General features: G+C 46.0%; 1 protein-coding gene across 1 annotated transcript; it reads right to left on the reverse strand.

The window, feature by feature from the left end:
• Positions 1-8379: 8379 nt before the first annotated feature.
• Positions 8380-9324, reverse strand: LOC120390810 (olfactory receptor 52K1-like). Its single transcript, XM_039513699.1, has one exon. It carries the CDS (start codon positions 9322-9324, stop codon positions 8380-8382), a length of 945 nt encoding a protein of 314 aa, XP_039369633.1.
• Positions 9325-14853: the final 5529 nt, after the last annotated feature.

Below are 14853 nucleotides of genomic sequence, written 5' to 3' on the forward strand. Positions count from 1 at the left end.
TGCAAGGAGCCGCATATTAACTTCCGAAGAGTCGCATGTGTCTCCGGAGCCACAGGTTTGCCACCCCTGGTCTAGAATGACATTTGGGGGATTCTTCTGGATAAAAGAGGCCACGTATATGTAAGACGTCATGATCCATCTCTTTCCCAAACCAGTCTTCAGTTGTCTTCATAGTCCAAGAAGAGCCCTAACACTCACTTGCTGTGACTCTCTAGGCTCCAACGCAAATGTACCACTATAATGACCCATATAAAGTCTCTCAATTCCCACCTGGGGAGTAAAGTCAGCAGGGTGTCATTAGGAGGTGTAAATACTCCCACCCACTTGATCCTGGCTGAGTGCAGAGTCCTGCAGTTTGTGTGTGACTTCAGCATGTGCTGAGAGTGAAGAAGACGCAGCCAGGGTTCAGGTGAGCTGGGGTAGTTTATATTAAAGCTAATCCAGGATCTTTCTAAATAGGAGATTTTTAAAATAAATGGAAAGCTTGGGGCCAAAACTGCTGTCAGTCACACTGGTGTAAACCTGGAATGATTCTGGATTTACACCCGTATTAGTGAGAGCAGAGTGAGGTTGGTCATTCAGAAGCAAACTATTTAATTCCATCAAAAAACAAAAAACAAAACAAAAAACGATGGGAAGATACCATTGAGTGTTCCAAAATATCCGGGATGTTCGGGTTACACACACAGAGCCATAGTTCTCTCCCCTTGTACAATATCACTGTGAGAGACTCTTTACTGTGTGTCTGTGTTATCATGGGAGATTTCAGTCTGGGGACATATGTTTTGGCAGAGAGACAAACCATGATTAGGACAGGGCAGTCCTATCAAACAATCTCAATTGCTTGCTAAACTGGGCTCACTTGAACAACCTGCAGTTGATTACAACTAAATCCGAGGTCCTGCATCGAGGAACCAGGTCCGTAGATCACACTTACAAGATGGGGGGGCTCAGAAAAGAACTCGGAGTCATGATGTATCAACTGTACGTGAGATCCCAGTGCAGTGCGGTGATGGAGAGAACAAATGCCCTCCTTCAATGTATAAGCACTGGATTCTGTCTGGCTGCTCCATTGTTGTACGTGAAAGGCTAGTTTTGGGTGTTTCCAGCCTCACATCACATTTTAGTAACTCACATAACAAGATTTCATAGCTTCACATACAATGATCACACATACGAGCCAGCGAGATATCACTGTTTAGCAGATCAAGACTTTTAGAATGGTACCTAACAAGGCATGCTTTGTACAAAACTTATCATAATTCCATCACCATGGTAAATATGGGGAGCTTTGAGGTGCAATGTCACAGTTGTGTCTACACAGGGATTGTTCTGGCATGGCTATGTCTATCAGGGGTGTGTATTTTTCACACTCCTGACTGGAATAGCCTTGCCAACAAACCTCTGTTGTGTAGACCCGACCTATCCCATTGGGTTCTAGAGAATCAGTTCATTGCAAGTCTGTGTGCCTGTTATGTGTTTTGAAGTGGGGTCCTTAATTGCACATGAAGCTGGGTGTATAGGGCTTATATAATATAAGATCTGAGCTGTGTTCTATTTCCAGAAATAAAGAGTAAAATGCAGTCTCGTCAAATAATTTGTACTTTATACTAGAGAGAAAAACCCCAAGGAAAAAAAAAACAAAAGAAAATTCTTCCATAGAGAAGATTCATAAAATATTTAAACAAGCCACCTAACTGAACGCTTCTAGAATCTCTGTGCATCAGAGCTTTTGAAATCTAAGTTTGCTTGCTTCCAGGCTCTCTGCCTAGGATGCATATAAAAATGCTACTGTCTCTCCTCTCCAGGGCTATACCCCATGTGAGCACTTTTACTTGCTTGTCTTATGAAATGAAGATTTAAGCTAGTTCAATAAATTCTTTAGGAAACCTCTGACTTTAAGCAGTGACTGAATGCCAATCTAACACACGTGGCTAAGATGATTCCTCTCTTGCTATAAAATGTCTATCTGCTTACACAGATCCTGGAATGCAGTTTTACAGCTTCTGCTTTGCTTCTAAATGTGTGTAACCCTTCTGCTCGTCTAAGTTGGCAGCAACAAGGGCTGGGTTCAGTATCTAGGGGTTCCGTTTCAATAACACAATGCAAAACTGGCTCAAGCCCACACCCAGTGACCTGGGACAATTACATACCACCCCCTGGGTACCTCTAAGAGGCAACACTTCCCCTCTCACAAGCATGGAGTCTGAGTGTAGCAAAATCCTTTTAATTTCTGTCAATGACCTTTCAGGGTCCCTTCCAGTTCTATGAGATAGGCCTATCTCCCTACTTTTAACATTTAAAGGAGGGAAACAATGTGGCATTATGTTGGGGAAACACCACAAACAGGATTCATAACACAAACCATGAGGAAGAGGTGCAATTGGTGTTTCAGACACTCAAAAGGGGCCAGGACCAGGCCCTCTCCATTTACTAGGTTTTGGAACCCATGTCCCTTGTCAAGCGAGTGCTACTTAGTTGATGGTGAGTCCCTCTGTCATAAAACAGTTTCACTGGCCTTGATTCACATAATCAGGGTAACAATACTCTATTCTTCCTGCCCCAATAACAGAGAAACTGGGGATCCCAAACCATCCAGTGACCATTTGGGCGGCTGTGGGCTCATGCTAGGCGGGGTGGGTGTGCCTATGCAAACAAGACCAGCCCCTGAAGTTCTTTTCCACAACTCGCCGCAATTCACCACCAGATGTCAGGGTAGAGTTCATAGTTTTTTTTATATTATGTTTGAAAAACAGCTATAAATGTGAATTCAGGTGATTTCTGCCTTATGTAGAGTATTTGAAAGAAGTCTCTACTTCAGCAGTCCCCAAACTTTTGAGGGTCGTGCCCCCCCTTAACTCTCTCCACACCCCCACAACCCACCCCCCCCGCCAGAGTTGGGGTAGGAGCTGGGCTACGGATCTTGGGGGGGCAATGCAAACAGGGGTGTAGGGGCTGAGGCGGAGCCCTACTGAGGCTAGGGATGGGGCCAGGTGCAAGGCTGGGGGCCAGGGACATTGCTGGGGCAGGACCAGAACAGAGCTGGGGGCAGGAATAGGCTGGGCGGTGCTACCTTCCCACCCCCCATGGGGGCTGGCCCGGGCCCTGCTATGCCCCCCGGACGTTCCTCCCTGCATCCCCAGGGGAGTGCGCCCCACACTTTGGGGATCTCTGCTCTAATTGCAAATGTGGTTATTAGAAACTGTAGGTTATAAATGTACAAACCAGTTGGTCAGAGGGCAAATATGAGAAAAGTGTTTGTACAAGAAGAACCACATGTGACTCAAAATAGTGGGGGAGTCACCTCCTTGAATCGGTACCGAAACACTTATGAGGAGTTATCCTCCCAGGCTTTGCTTCTCTATGCTCTAAACTATATTGACCTGGGATAAAATCACTTGTAACTCAACAGCTTAAAAACACCCCCTTGTGCCCTCTAAACACTGACACCAGCTTAACTCTAGAGGGCAGTGTCTGGTGGTACACGGTTGAATTACGTACAAGATGGCGTCTTCTCTTTTGAAAACAAAAGAAGGGATTTCAGACCCAATGAGGGTTTTTTAAGGAACTTGGTAATGTCAGAACAACAAAACGCTGCTCTGAATTGTTCTGAGACACTGTTCTGAGAGGCTCCCGGCTAATTTAGTGCATTCCCCACATCCCCTCTTCTCTGGATTTCTGAATTCCATAGCATGTTCTTCAGACAGAACCCTAAGAAAATCACCAGGCCTCAGTCAAAACAACCTGAGCTCTGTATTTTGCCACATCTTGGCAAAAATCCTGTGTCTCTGAATATGTCTGGGAATTCATATGTGACTGCCAATTCAGTGAGGTCTGAGTTTCCTGGTTCTACTGTTGTTCTGATTTTTACTGGCTGGCAGAGCAAATCACCTGAAACAAAGAGGTCAGTGCTGACCTGGATGATCCCCTGCACAAATGGCCTCTTTTTCCTCCAGGTCACCTACCCCACAGTGTGCTCACCACAGCCTTCCCATGATATCCCCCTGCCTGCACCCTGCAGTCTCTGTACGTATTCTGTTTATGTGTTTATTTCAAGGCTTTCGGCATTTGTGTTTCCCACCTTTGCACCATCTTAGTGGTCTACACACCAGTGGTTCTCTCCTCAATAATTCACAGGTTCAGCCACCCAGTAGAACCACACGTATACATCCTGATGGCCAATTTCTACTTCCTCTTTCCTCCCATGATGAACCCCATGGTGTACAGTGTGAAGACCAACAGATTCATGACCGAGTTCTTCTCCTGTTCCAAGGGAAAACTTTCTAGCCTGACCAGGAGGGGGCTGCTGAGCAATCAGGAAGCAGAGGATGCAGGAGAGGTTTTCTGAGTTAATTAGACAGCATGCATGTGGGGGCTTTGTGTACACTGGGATGGGAACTCCACCTCCGACTCACAGGGAGCCATACACCGGCCCCTACATGAGCTTAGCGCTGCTGGCCAGAAGGTGATCTTGGCCATGACCTTGTCAATGTATGTAGTTTGAGGGGAAGCACCCCCCATATACATCCAAACTTCACCCATTCTCCCCTTGCATTATGGGGAAAAGGCCTCAGTCAGCAGTGGGGAGCCACGGTGGAGCTCTGTCATGGAGGCCGAGGGATCATTTCTCGTTATGCTACTCCACAGGGTGCCAGAAATCAGAACTTTTCCAGGGAATTTGGGCCATAGGATCTCTGCAGTGATATCTATATGTGGTTATTCAAACTATCTGGAATTGTTGATAAATTGTATCGTTTGACCGCACTTTGGTTCATTATTTTGTTATGAAATATACTCAAGAGACCAAATAACCAATGTCAGGCAGGTTTATTAAAATGGCGCAGGAAAACGGTTCGATATAATACCAGTCTCCAAACAGCCGTCCCATGCACTGATACTGCATTCACCTTACACTGTCGGTGCACTCCCCGCATTACAAATTTCAGCTGCTATTATTTATATGATTTTACAAGTTACACATCAGTAGAATCCAACCCATCAATTTGTTCCAGTTCCCTACCTTGTTGTTCTGTTCCTTCCTTAGCTTTGTTTTAGATAGTAGCATTCCAGGTACTGACCTGAGAAGATACTTCCTGACTCTTACTAAGACAGAGAAACAAATGAATCTTGATTTTGACAAGTTTTCTATCTGCTTGTGCCAAATGCTTAATTAAGCAAATGCAAGGTGTTATGGGATATTTAGCTTAAGTGAATCAACAGGATTATGGTATAGCCAGTTGCAGATATATCACTGTTAAGAAAATAAGAACGGCCATACTGGATCATACCAATGATCCATCTAGCCCAGTAACCTATCTTCCGACAGAGGCCAATGCCAGGTGGCCCAGAGGGAATGACCAGAACAGGTAATCATCACAGACATTTTATAGTGAGAGAAGTGTCATCTTAGCCACACGTGTTAGATGGGCATTCAGTCACTGCTTGTAGGCAGAGGTTTCCTAAAGAGTTTATTGAACTAGCTTAAATCTTCATTCCATAAAACAAGCACGTAAAAGTGCTCACGTGAGGTATAACCCTGGAGAGGAGAGACAGTAGCATTATATGAATCCTAGGCAGGGAGCCTGGAAGCAAGCGAACTTAGATTTCAAACACTCTGATGCACAGAGATACTAGACAGGTTCAGTTAGGTGGCTTGTTTAAATATTTTATGAGTCTTCTCTCTCCCGCGTCTTCTTGCAGACTTTTCTTTGGATTTTTTCTTGTTGGTTTTTACTAATATAAAGTACAAATTATTTGATGACACCACATTTTACTCTTTATTTCTGGAAATAGAACGCAGCTCAGATCTCATATTATTTTAGCCCTATACACCTGGCTTCATGAGTAATTAGGGACCCCACTTCAAAACACATAAGAACAAATACAAATATTTGAAATATGAAGATTAGACACTCTCTGCTTCCCCATCCCCATGCCCCTAACTCGCACACAGACTTGAAATGAACTGATTCTCCAGACCCCAATGGGATAGGCCAGGTCTACACTACAGAGGTTTGTTGGCACAGCTATTCCAGTCAGGAGTGTGAAAAATACACACCCCGATAGACATAGCCATGCCAGGAAAACCCTTGTGTAGACACAACTGTGACACTGCACCCCAAAGCTCCCCATATTTACCACGGTGATGGAATTATGATAAGTTTTGTACAAAGTATGCCTTGTTGGGTACCATTCTAAAAGTCTTGATCTGCTAAACAGTGATATCTCGCTGGCTCGTATGTGTGATCATTGTATGTGAAGCTATGACATCTTGCTATGTCTGAGTTACTAAAGTGGGATGTGAGGCTGGAAACACCCAAAACCAGCCTTTCAGGTATGTCAATGGAGTAGCTAGACGGTGTTAATTGCTGTCGTCAACACTCATTGAGGGAAGAATCCACTAGCACAGGAACTCTGTGTAAGGAAGCCTCCTCAGAGGGAGCATGCAGACAATGGAAAATATTTGGCCAATGGGGGCACACACGCCACATCACATACATAGACCTTCCAACAAGCGGGAAGAAACTATAAAGGATGGGGAGTGACATCATCACTTGTCTTCACTCCCCCACAACTCCACTCCTGCAAGAAGCTCTGGAAGACAAAGGACTTTGAACGGGGGAGAGGAACCCAGGCTGCAAAGCAGATACAGCCTGTGCCTCAATAATCTGTAAGCCTCCTTGTAGCATCGGTCAGGGTGAGATATTGATCATTCCAACCTTATCTAGTGAGTACAAGTCTTAGATTGCAAGTTTGTTTGATTTCCTAGGTAACCTGCTTTGATCTGTTTGCTATCACTTATAATCACTGAACATCTGTCCTTCTGTAGTTAATACACCTGATTTATGTTTTATCTTAAACAGTGTGTTTTTGAGGGAGGTGTTTGGAAATCTTAGCTCCGTTAGCAAAGGCTGGTGCAGATCTTCCCCTCATCAAGGGGGGAGCGGACTATTTAATGACTTTATGCTGTACAGATCGCTGTGCAGTGCAAGACGGTCTATACTCCAGTAGGAGTGCAAGGCTGGGGAGCTGGGAAATTGGCTGGTGCCTCCATTGTTGGTCCATGAGTGGCTTAGGTAAAGCACTCAGGTAACTTAGATGGGTGTGTGGCGCCACCTGCTGTCATGTTGGGTGATAACAGGACCAGGAGGGGTTGGCTGTGGGTCATCAGAAGAAAAGAGTAAGAGGCCAACCCAGCTGAACAGTTAGGGGGCACAGCGGTCCCAACAGCTTCCAGACTTCAACAACGGAGTACATCCCATCACAACAACTATATCAGCAAAAGAGTCCTTTTGACAATAGAGCTTATATCATTCAAGGAGCAGATTTACCTATACCAATGAAAGATCTCCTTATTCTGGTATGCACTTCATTTCCTCTAGAAGGTTCTGCTGGTGTAGCTATACTGGCAAAGGCTTTCTAGGGTAGCCTACACTAATATGGGGTCTGATCCTGACAGATGGGGACCAATGAACTCCCACTGTAGCCAATGAGGATTGTGGGAGTTCATCGCATCTGAGGACTAGCCCCACAGTTCTTGCAGAACTTTTTGATCCTTCTGGGTGAAAGGGGTTAAAATGTGATCCCATTTCATACTCATTACTGACATGAGCCCATTAAAGTGAATAGATGGACTCCCATTGACCTAGAGATACAAGGTATGAGAGGTAATATCTTTTATTGGACCAATTTCTATTGGTGAAAGACACGGGTTTTTGAGCTATACAGAGTTCTTCTTCAGGTCACTGATTTTGTAAGAATTTGGCTGGGCCTTATTTCAACCAAAAACAAGGTGCTGAATTGTACTGAAGTTCTGTTCAAGATTCTTCAGTTAGATTGAAAGATAATAGAGTAGGGAACTGGCTATGAGAGAAACACCATTCACATGCATTATAACCCAGGAAATCATTTTATTAAAATTGAAATAATCTCATTGTCATGGAGGCAGTAGGGCTTAATGGATAAAACACTGGACTGGGATGCCAGAGACCTAGGATCAATTCTTAGTTCAGTCACTGGGCTGCTGGGTGAGATTAGGTAAGACACTTCACCTCCCTACATTGAAGGAGTGAGCAGGCCTAGCTCTCTTGCTAGTGATGGACAAATGAGACAGGACCACAGCCAAGTGTAACTTCCATGGTGACCACCACAGCCCAGGGAGAACATGGGGACTGTATGCTGCACCCCCTGCAAAGGTGACAGTGTTCCCACTCCAGCATGCACAGACCTTTCACTCCATGGTTTGTGAAGAGCTTTAAATTTGTTCAGGATGCAAGATGCTGCAGAAAGATACATCAGCACTAACGATTCCCGTGCATTTAGAGGGGTGGGGCACTTGCTGATGGGTTTCCCAGCACTAGACTCCACACAAGGTGCAGCCTAGAAGCTTTTCCTTCGGAACAGGAGATGAACTCTGTCGCGAATCTGTTTGGTTTTCACACCGTACACGATGGGGTTCATCATGGGAGGAAAGAGGAGGTAGAAAGTGCCCATCAGGACATGTACGTACGGGGCGATTTGGTGGCTGAACCTGTGAATTACTGAGGAGAGAACCCCTGGTATGTAGACCACTAAGATGGCACAAACATGGGCAACACAGGTGCCAAAAGCCTTGAGCTGCTCTTCCTTGGATGCCAGGCTAAAGACAGTCCTCAGGATCTTGACGTATGACAGGACGATGAACAGCAGATCCAGCCCCACAATGAAGATAGCTACGATGATCCCATAGATGTTATTGATCGTAGTGCTGGCACAAGCCAGCTTCGCCACAGCCATGTGATCACAGGAGCAATGGGAGATGATGTGGGACTCGCAGAAGGGCAGCCTCCTGACGAGGAAGGGCAGGGGGACCATGAACAGAACAGCCCGGGCCAAAGCTGCCAGCCCGATCTTTGCTATCATTGAATTGGTCAGGATGGTGGCGTATCTCAGGGGGTTGCAGATGGCCACGTACCTGTCGAAGGCCATGGCCAGCAGCAGAGCAGACTCCATCATGGACATTGAGTGAATGAAAAACATCTGCACCAGGCAGGCATTAAAGCTGATCTCCCTGGAATTAAACCAGAAGATGCTCAGTATTTTCGGCACGGTGGTTATGGATAAAACCAGGTTGATGACGGCCAGCATGGCGAGGAAATAGAACATGGGCTTGTGTAGGGAGGGCTCTGTCTTGATAACATACAAGAGGGTACAGTTTCCTAGAAGGATCATGGTGAACACTGATGAGAAGGGGATGGAGATCCAGAGGTGCAGAGTTTCCAGCCCCGGGATGCCTGTCAGGAAGAACACTGATGGATCAGAGCCTGTGCTGTTGGAACCTGACATGTCTTCTTGTGGCATCTTTTGCAAGTCTCACATCAATATCTTTCCTTTCAACAAAACATAATACATGGAATGAACAGACCCTGTAAATGAAATACATACTAGGGGCCAGTCTCAGCTCTGGAAGAGGTGGACTGACCTTTTGTTGAGTTCATCAGTCATGTTGCAATAACAGTAATCATACAAACCCTTATATTTTTCTGTGCAAACTCATTTAGAGTTTTTAGAATGTCATTACAAGTCTTGAGTAATGAACCCCACTTGGTTACAAGTATCATACCTGGTGTACCTCTGTACTAGGAGATGCACATTATTTGGTTTCAGAGTAACAGCCGCATTAGTCTGTATCTGCAAAAAGAACAGGAGTACTTGTGGCACCTTACAGACTAAAAAATAAGTACTTAGTATATATGGCCACACAGAACATGCTTTCAGAAATACCTGGCATGTTAAGCTGCATGTAGGAAGATGTACCTGGTACATTCAGCAGCACATTCTGGGTATTCAGCCCGGATGTACGTAGTACATCGCAGAACATGCATGAATAGGGTTATTTTGAGCTCAGCAATGACCCAGGGTACATCTACACAGGAAGTGGCAGTCCATGGCAGCAAGTCTCAGAGCTCGGATCGACAGATTCGAGGTATCTCCCTAAAACAAGCTTGGGACTCCAGCCCAGCAGCTTCAGAGCCTGATCCTCAACATCTACACAGCTATTCTTAGTGCTGTACCCCGAGAAGCACGAGCCTGCATCTGTCGACCTGAGCTGTGAGACTACCTGCCGCTCGCTGCGTAGACATCCCCAAAGAGTCTATGAGTCTGATTCCGCTCCCATTGAAGTCAGGGGGAGAACTCCCCACCGGCTTCTGGGATAATCAAGCTGCTCTTTTTAGATGACAAATCTGAGGAACTGTCCCAGGTATCAGTAGATATCGTTTTGGAACAAACTGATAAATTAAACAGTAATAAGTCACCAGGACCAGATGGGATTCACCCAAGAGTTCTGAAGGAACTCAAATATCAAATTGCAGAACTACCAAATGTGGAATGTGACCTATCACTTAAATCAGCCTCTGTAACAGATGACTAGAGGATAACTAATGTGATGCCAATTTTTAAAGAAGGTTCCAGAGGCGATTCTTGTAGTTACAGCCCAGTGAGCCTAACTCCAGAACCAGGGAAATTTGTTAAAATGATAATAAAGAACAGAATTTCTGGACATGAACAAGATTTGTTGGGTAAGTCACCTGGCTTCTGTAAAAGGAAATCATCCCTCACCAATCTAGTAGAATTCTTAGAGGAGGTCAACAAACATGGACAAGGGTGATCCAGTGGCTATAGTGTACTTAGACTTTCAGAAAGCTTTTGACAAGTTTCCGCACCAAAGGCTCTTAAGCAAAGTAAGTTGTCATGGCATAAGAGGGAAGGTTCTCTCCTGGGTCAGTAACTAGTTAAAAGGTAGGAAACAAAAGGTAGGAATGAACGGTCAGTTTTCAGAATGGAGAGAGGTAAATAGTGGTGTCCCCCAGGGATCTGAACTGGGACCACTGCTGTTCAACATAGTCATAAATGATCTGGAAAAGGGGGTAAACAGTGAGCTGGTGACATTTGGAGATGATACAAAATTACTCAAGACATTACTCCAAAGAAGACTGTGAAGAGTTACAAAGAGATCTCACAAAACTAGGTGACTGGGCAACAAAATAGCAAATGAAATTCAATGTTGACAAGTGCAAAGTAATGCACATTGGAAAACATCATCCCTAATACACACACAAAATGATGGGGTCTAAATTAGCTGTTACCACTCAAGAAAGAGATCTTGGAGTCACTGTGAATAGTTCTCTGAAAACATCCACTCAGTGTTCAGCAGCGGTCAAAAAAGTGAACAGAATGTTGGGAATCATTAGGAAAGGGATAGATAATAAAACAGAAAATACCATATTGCCACTATCTAAATCCATGGTACGCCACATCTTGAATACTGCGTGCAGTTTAGGTCACCACATCTCAAAACAGATTTATTAGAATTGGAAAAGGCACAGAGAAAGGAAAAGATGACTATGGAGTATATAATAGAGGTCTATAAAATCATGACTGGTGTGGAGGAAGAGAACAGGGAAGTGTTATTTACTCCTTCACATAATAAAAGAACCAAGGTAACCCAATGAAATTAATAGGCAGCAGGTTTAAAACAAACAGAAGGAAGTACTTCTTCATGCAGCACATAGTCAATCTGGAGACCTTGTTGCCAAGGGATACTGTGAAGGCCAAAAGTATAATTGGGTTAAAAAAAGAATTAGATCAGTTCCTGGAGGATAGGTCCATCAATGGCTATCAGTCCAGATGGTCAGTGATGCAACTCCATGATCTGGGTGTCCTAAGCCTCTAACTGCCAGAAGCTGGGACTGGATGACAGAGAATGGATCACTCAATTATTGTCCTGTTCTGTTCTTTGCCTCTGAAACATGTGGCATTGGCTATGGTCAGAAGAGAGGACACTGGGCTAGTCAAAATCTCATCCAATATGACTGTTCTTATGATTAAAGAACCTTCTACAGTCAGAAATCTCTTCCCATCTATGGACTTGGAGACTGTGATCAGGTCACCTCTTAACCTTCTCTCGGATAAACTAAATAGACTGAGCTTCTTCAGTCTCTGGCTATAAGCCACGTTCTCCAGCTCTGAAATCATTCTTGTTGCTCTTTTCTGAACCCTTTTCAATCTGCCAACAACCTTTTTGAAATGTGGACACCAGACCTAGAAATAGTGTCTCCAAGCCTCACACCTCTCTATAGCCACTTGATATTTCCCTGCTTATACATTCAAGGAGGGCATTTGTTCTCTTCATCACCACACTGCACTGGGACCTCATGTACAGCTGGTTATACATCATCACTCTGAGTTCTTTTCTGAGTCAGTGTTTTCTAAAACATAGTCCCCCATCCTGTAAGTGTGATCTACGGTCTTCACTCCTGAATGTAGGACCTCGCATTTAGTTGTAATCAACTGCACATTGTTCAAGTGAGCCCACTTTAGCAAGTGATTGAGATCGTTTTATAGGACTGCCCTGTCCTAATCACTACTTTCCTCTTCCCCAGACTGAAATCTCCCATGATAATACAGACACACAGTAAAGACAGGTTTCAGAGTAGCAACCGCGTTAGTCTGTATCCACAAAAAGAACAGGAGTACTTGTGGCAATAACAAATTTATTTGAGCATAAGCTCAAAATAACAAATTTATTTGAGCATAAGCTCAAAATAAGCTAAATAAATTTGTTACACGGTAAAGAGTCTCTCACAATCCAATTGTGCATGGGGCGAGAACTATGGCTGTGTGTGTGTAACCTGAATGCCCCCGATGTTTTGGACACTCTTCCCATCATTTTTTTGGTTCTTTGTTTTTTGATGAAATTAAATAGTTCCCTTCAAAATGACCAATCTCACTCTGCTCTCACTGATAAGGGTGTAAATCCAGAATCATTCCAGTTTTACACCAGGATGACCAACAGCAGATTTTGCCCCAAGTTTTACATTTACTTTAAAAATCTCATATTTAAAAAGATCCTGGATTAGCTTTAATATAAACTACCCCAGCTCACCTGAACTCTGGCTGAGTCTTCTTCCCTCTCAGCACATGCTGAAGTCACACACAAACTGCAGACTCTCCAGTCAGCCAGGATCAACCGGGTGAGAGTGTTTATACCTTCTAATGACTCCCTGCTGACTTTATTCCCCAGGTGGGAGTTGAGAGACTTGGGTCATTATAGCAGCACATTTGCTTTGGAGCCTAGGGAGTCACAGCAAGTGGTGAATGTAGATTAACCCAGGTCTTTCCTCCTGGGTGGCTGTTCATATCGACAGCTACATGAAAAGGTGTGGGCCAAACCCTCAGCAGAGTGCATGCAAGTGTAGGCCATATTGTATATATACATCTGCCCCTGGAAATTTCCACTACTTGCATCCGACGAAGTGGGTATTCACCCACGAAAGCTCATGCTGCAAAACGTCTGTTAGTCTATAAGGTGCCACAGGATTCTTTGCTGCTTATACCTTAACTGGGCAGGTGAAAAAGTGCGCACACAGGGTGCAAGACTTCACCCTGTGTGTTAGGGCTCTGCTTGGACTTGACTATGAAGCCAACTGAACAGTGGTTTGGGAAAGGAATGGATAATGACATCTTACATGTACACGGCCTCTTTTATCCAGAACAACCCCCCCAAACCTCATTCTAGACAGACCCACTCGCCCGTTGCAGACATGCAGCCAGGTCTGGGGTGGAACATAGGCAGCAACACTACACAATTGCAGCTGCTACCACTTCCTCTCTGGGTAGGAAGAAGGGCCTCCCTGCATAGGCATAGTTTGACTTCAATATTTGGGGGGCAGATCCAGCCAGGACAATGGGGCCACATTTGTGGGACAAATTTTGCGCCTACCCCAGGGTTGCAGTGCTGGGCCCACTGTGGGGACACTGCTCGCCCATGGGGCCAGGCACCTGCCCTGGTGTTTGTTCAAGTCTTCCATAGGGATGTGGGGACTGGAGGGTGGAATTTAACCATGGTCATAGTGTGGCTCATGCGCAGGTGTCCACAACCGGGGCGGGGGCCTTGGAAGCGACAGCTGGAAACCACCCAGCCTCCAAGAGCTCGGGGCAGGACCGGGACTGCCCCGCTCCTCTTCCCCTGAGGCCCTGCCCCTAACCGAATCCTGAGTTTCCCTTTTCGACTCGACATTCTGGACAAAAACCCGGACACCCGGCAACAACCCTGTCATCACCCGGCAGCCCTGTCGCAGGCACCACCCAGTAACCTGGTGCACCTCACAGGCAAGACCTGCTCAGGAATGACTGAAGGACGCAGGGGCCATCAGTGCTCAGCAGAGGGACACACTCATGCTGGGCCCAGCTACTACCTATGCTGGTCCAGATCACGGCATTGTCCAGGTGGAAACAGAGTGCCCCCGCCCAGCCCCAGCCCCTGCGGGGCAGCAGGGCCGATACTCCAGGGGGCTCAACAGCCATTGATCATGGGGTGCGGCGGCTCGGAGCAGGAACAGCCATGAATCCTCCAGCCACCTGAGAACCACCTCCTCTCGGGGCCGGCCCTTCTCCTCGCCCACCTGTGGCAGCTCCGCTTCGCCCTCTGCCACCTGCCAGAGACACTGGGCTTCTCCGGCCCTGGGCGGGGGCCATTGCCGGACACCACCCCACCAGTGGTGGCCTGGGGCTGGTCCTGGCACAGGACTCCTCATCGCTGTCCACTTCCCAGTTGTACATGGCGGTGCCGGGTGCCTTGCGGCTGGGAGGGGCCTGCCCAGGGTGGAGGCTGTGACTTGAGTTGTTCAGGGAGGGCAGCTGAACCTTTAAATTGTCCCCTCCCCCACTAGCAACATATGCAGTTTGGGGGGAAGTGCCCCCCCGCAGTCCTACAAACTCCGCCCATGCCCCCTGGCACTATGGGGAAAGGACCTCGAGCTATGTCGTGGAGGCCAAGGGTCCATTTCTCTTTATGCTGCCCCACACAGTGCC

This window comes from Mauremys reevesii, linkage group 1 (assembly GCF_016161935.1).
Source record: "Mauremys reevesii isolate NIE-2019 linkage group 1, ASM1616193v1, whole genome shotgun sequence".
NCBI lineage: Eukaryota > Metazoa > Chordata > Testudines > Geoemydidae > Mauremys > Mauremys reevesii.

Excerpts from the sequence above, each read along its gene's own strand:
- LOC120390810 (XM_039513699.1), bottom strand. The coding sequence starts at position 9,324 with ATGTCAGGTTCCAACAGCACAGGCTCTGATCCATCAGTGTTCTTCCTG.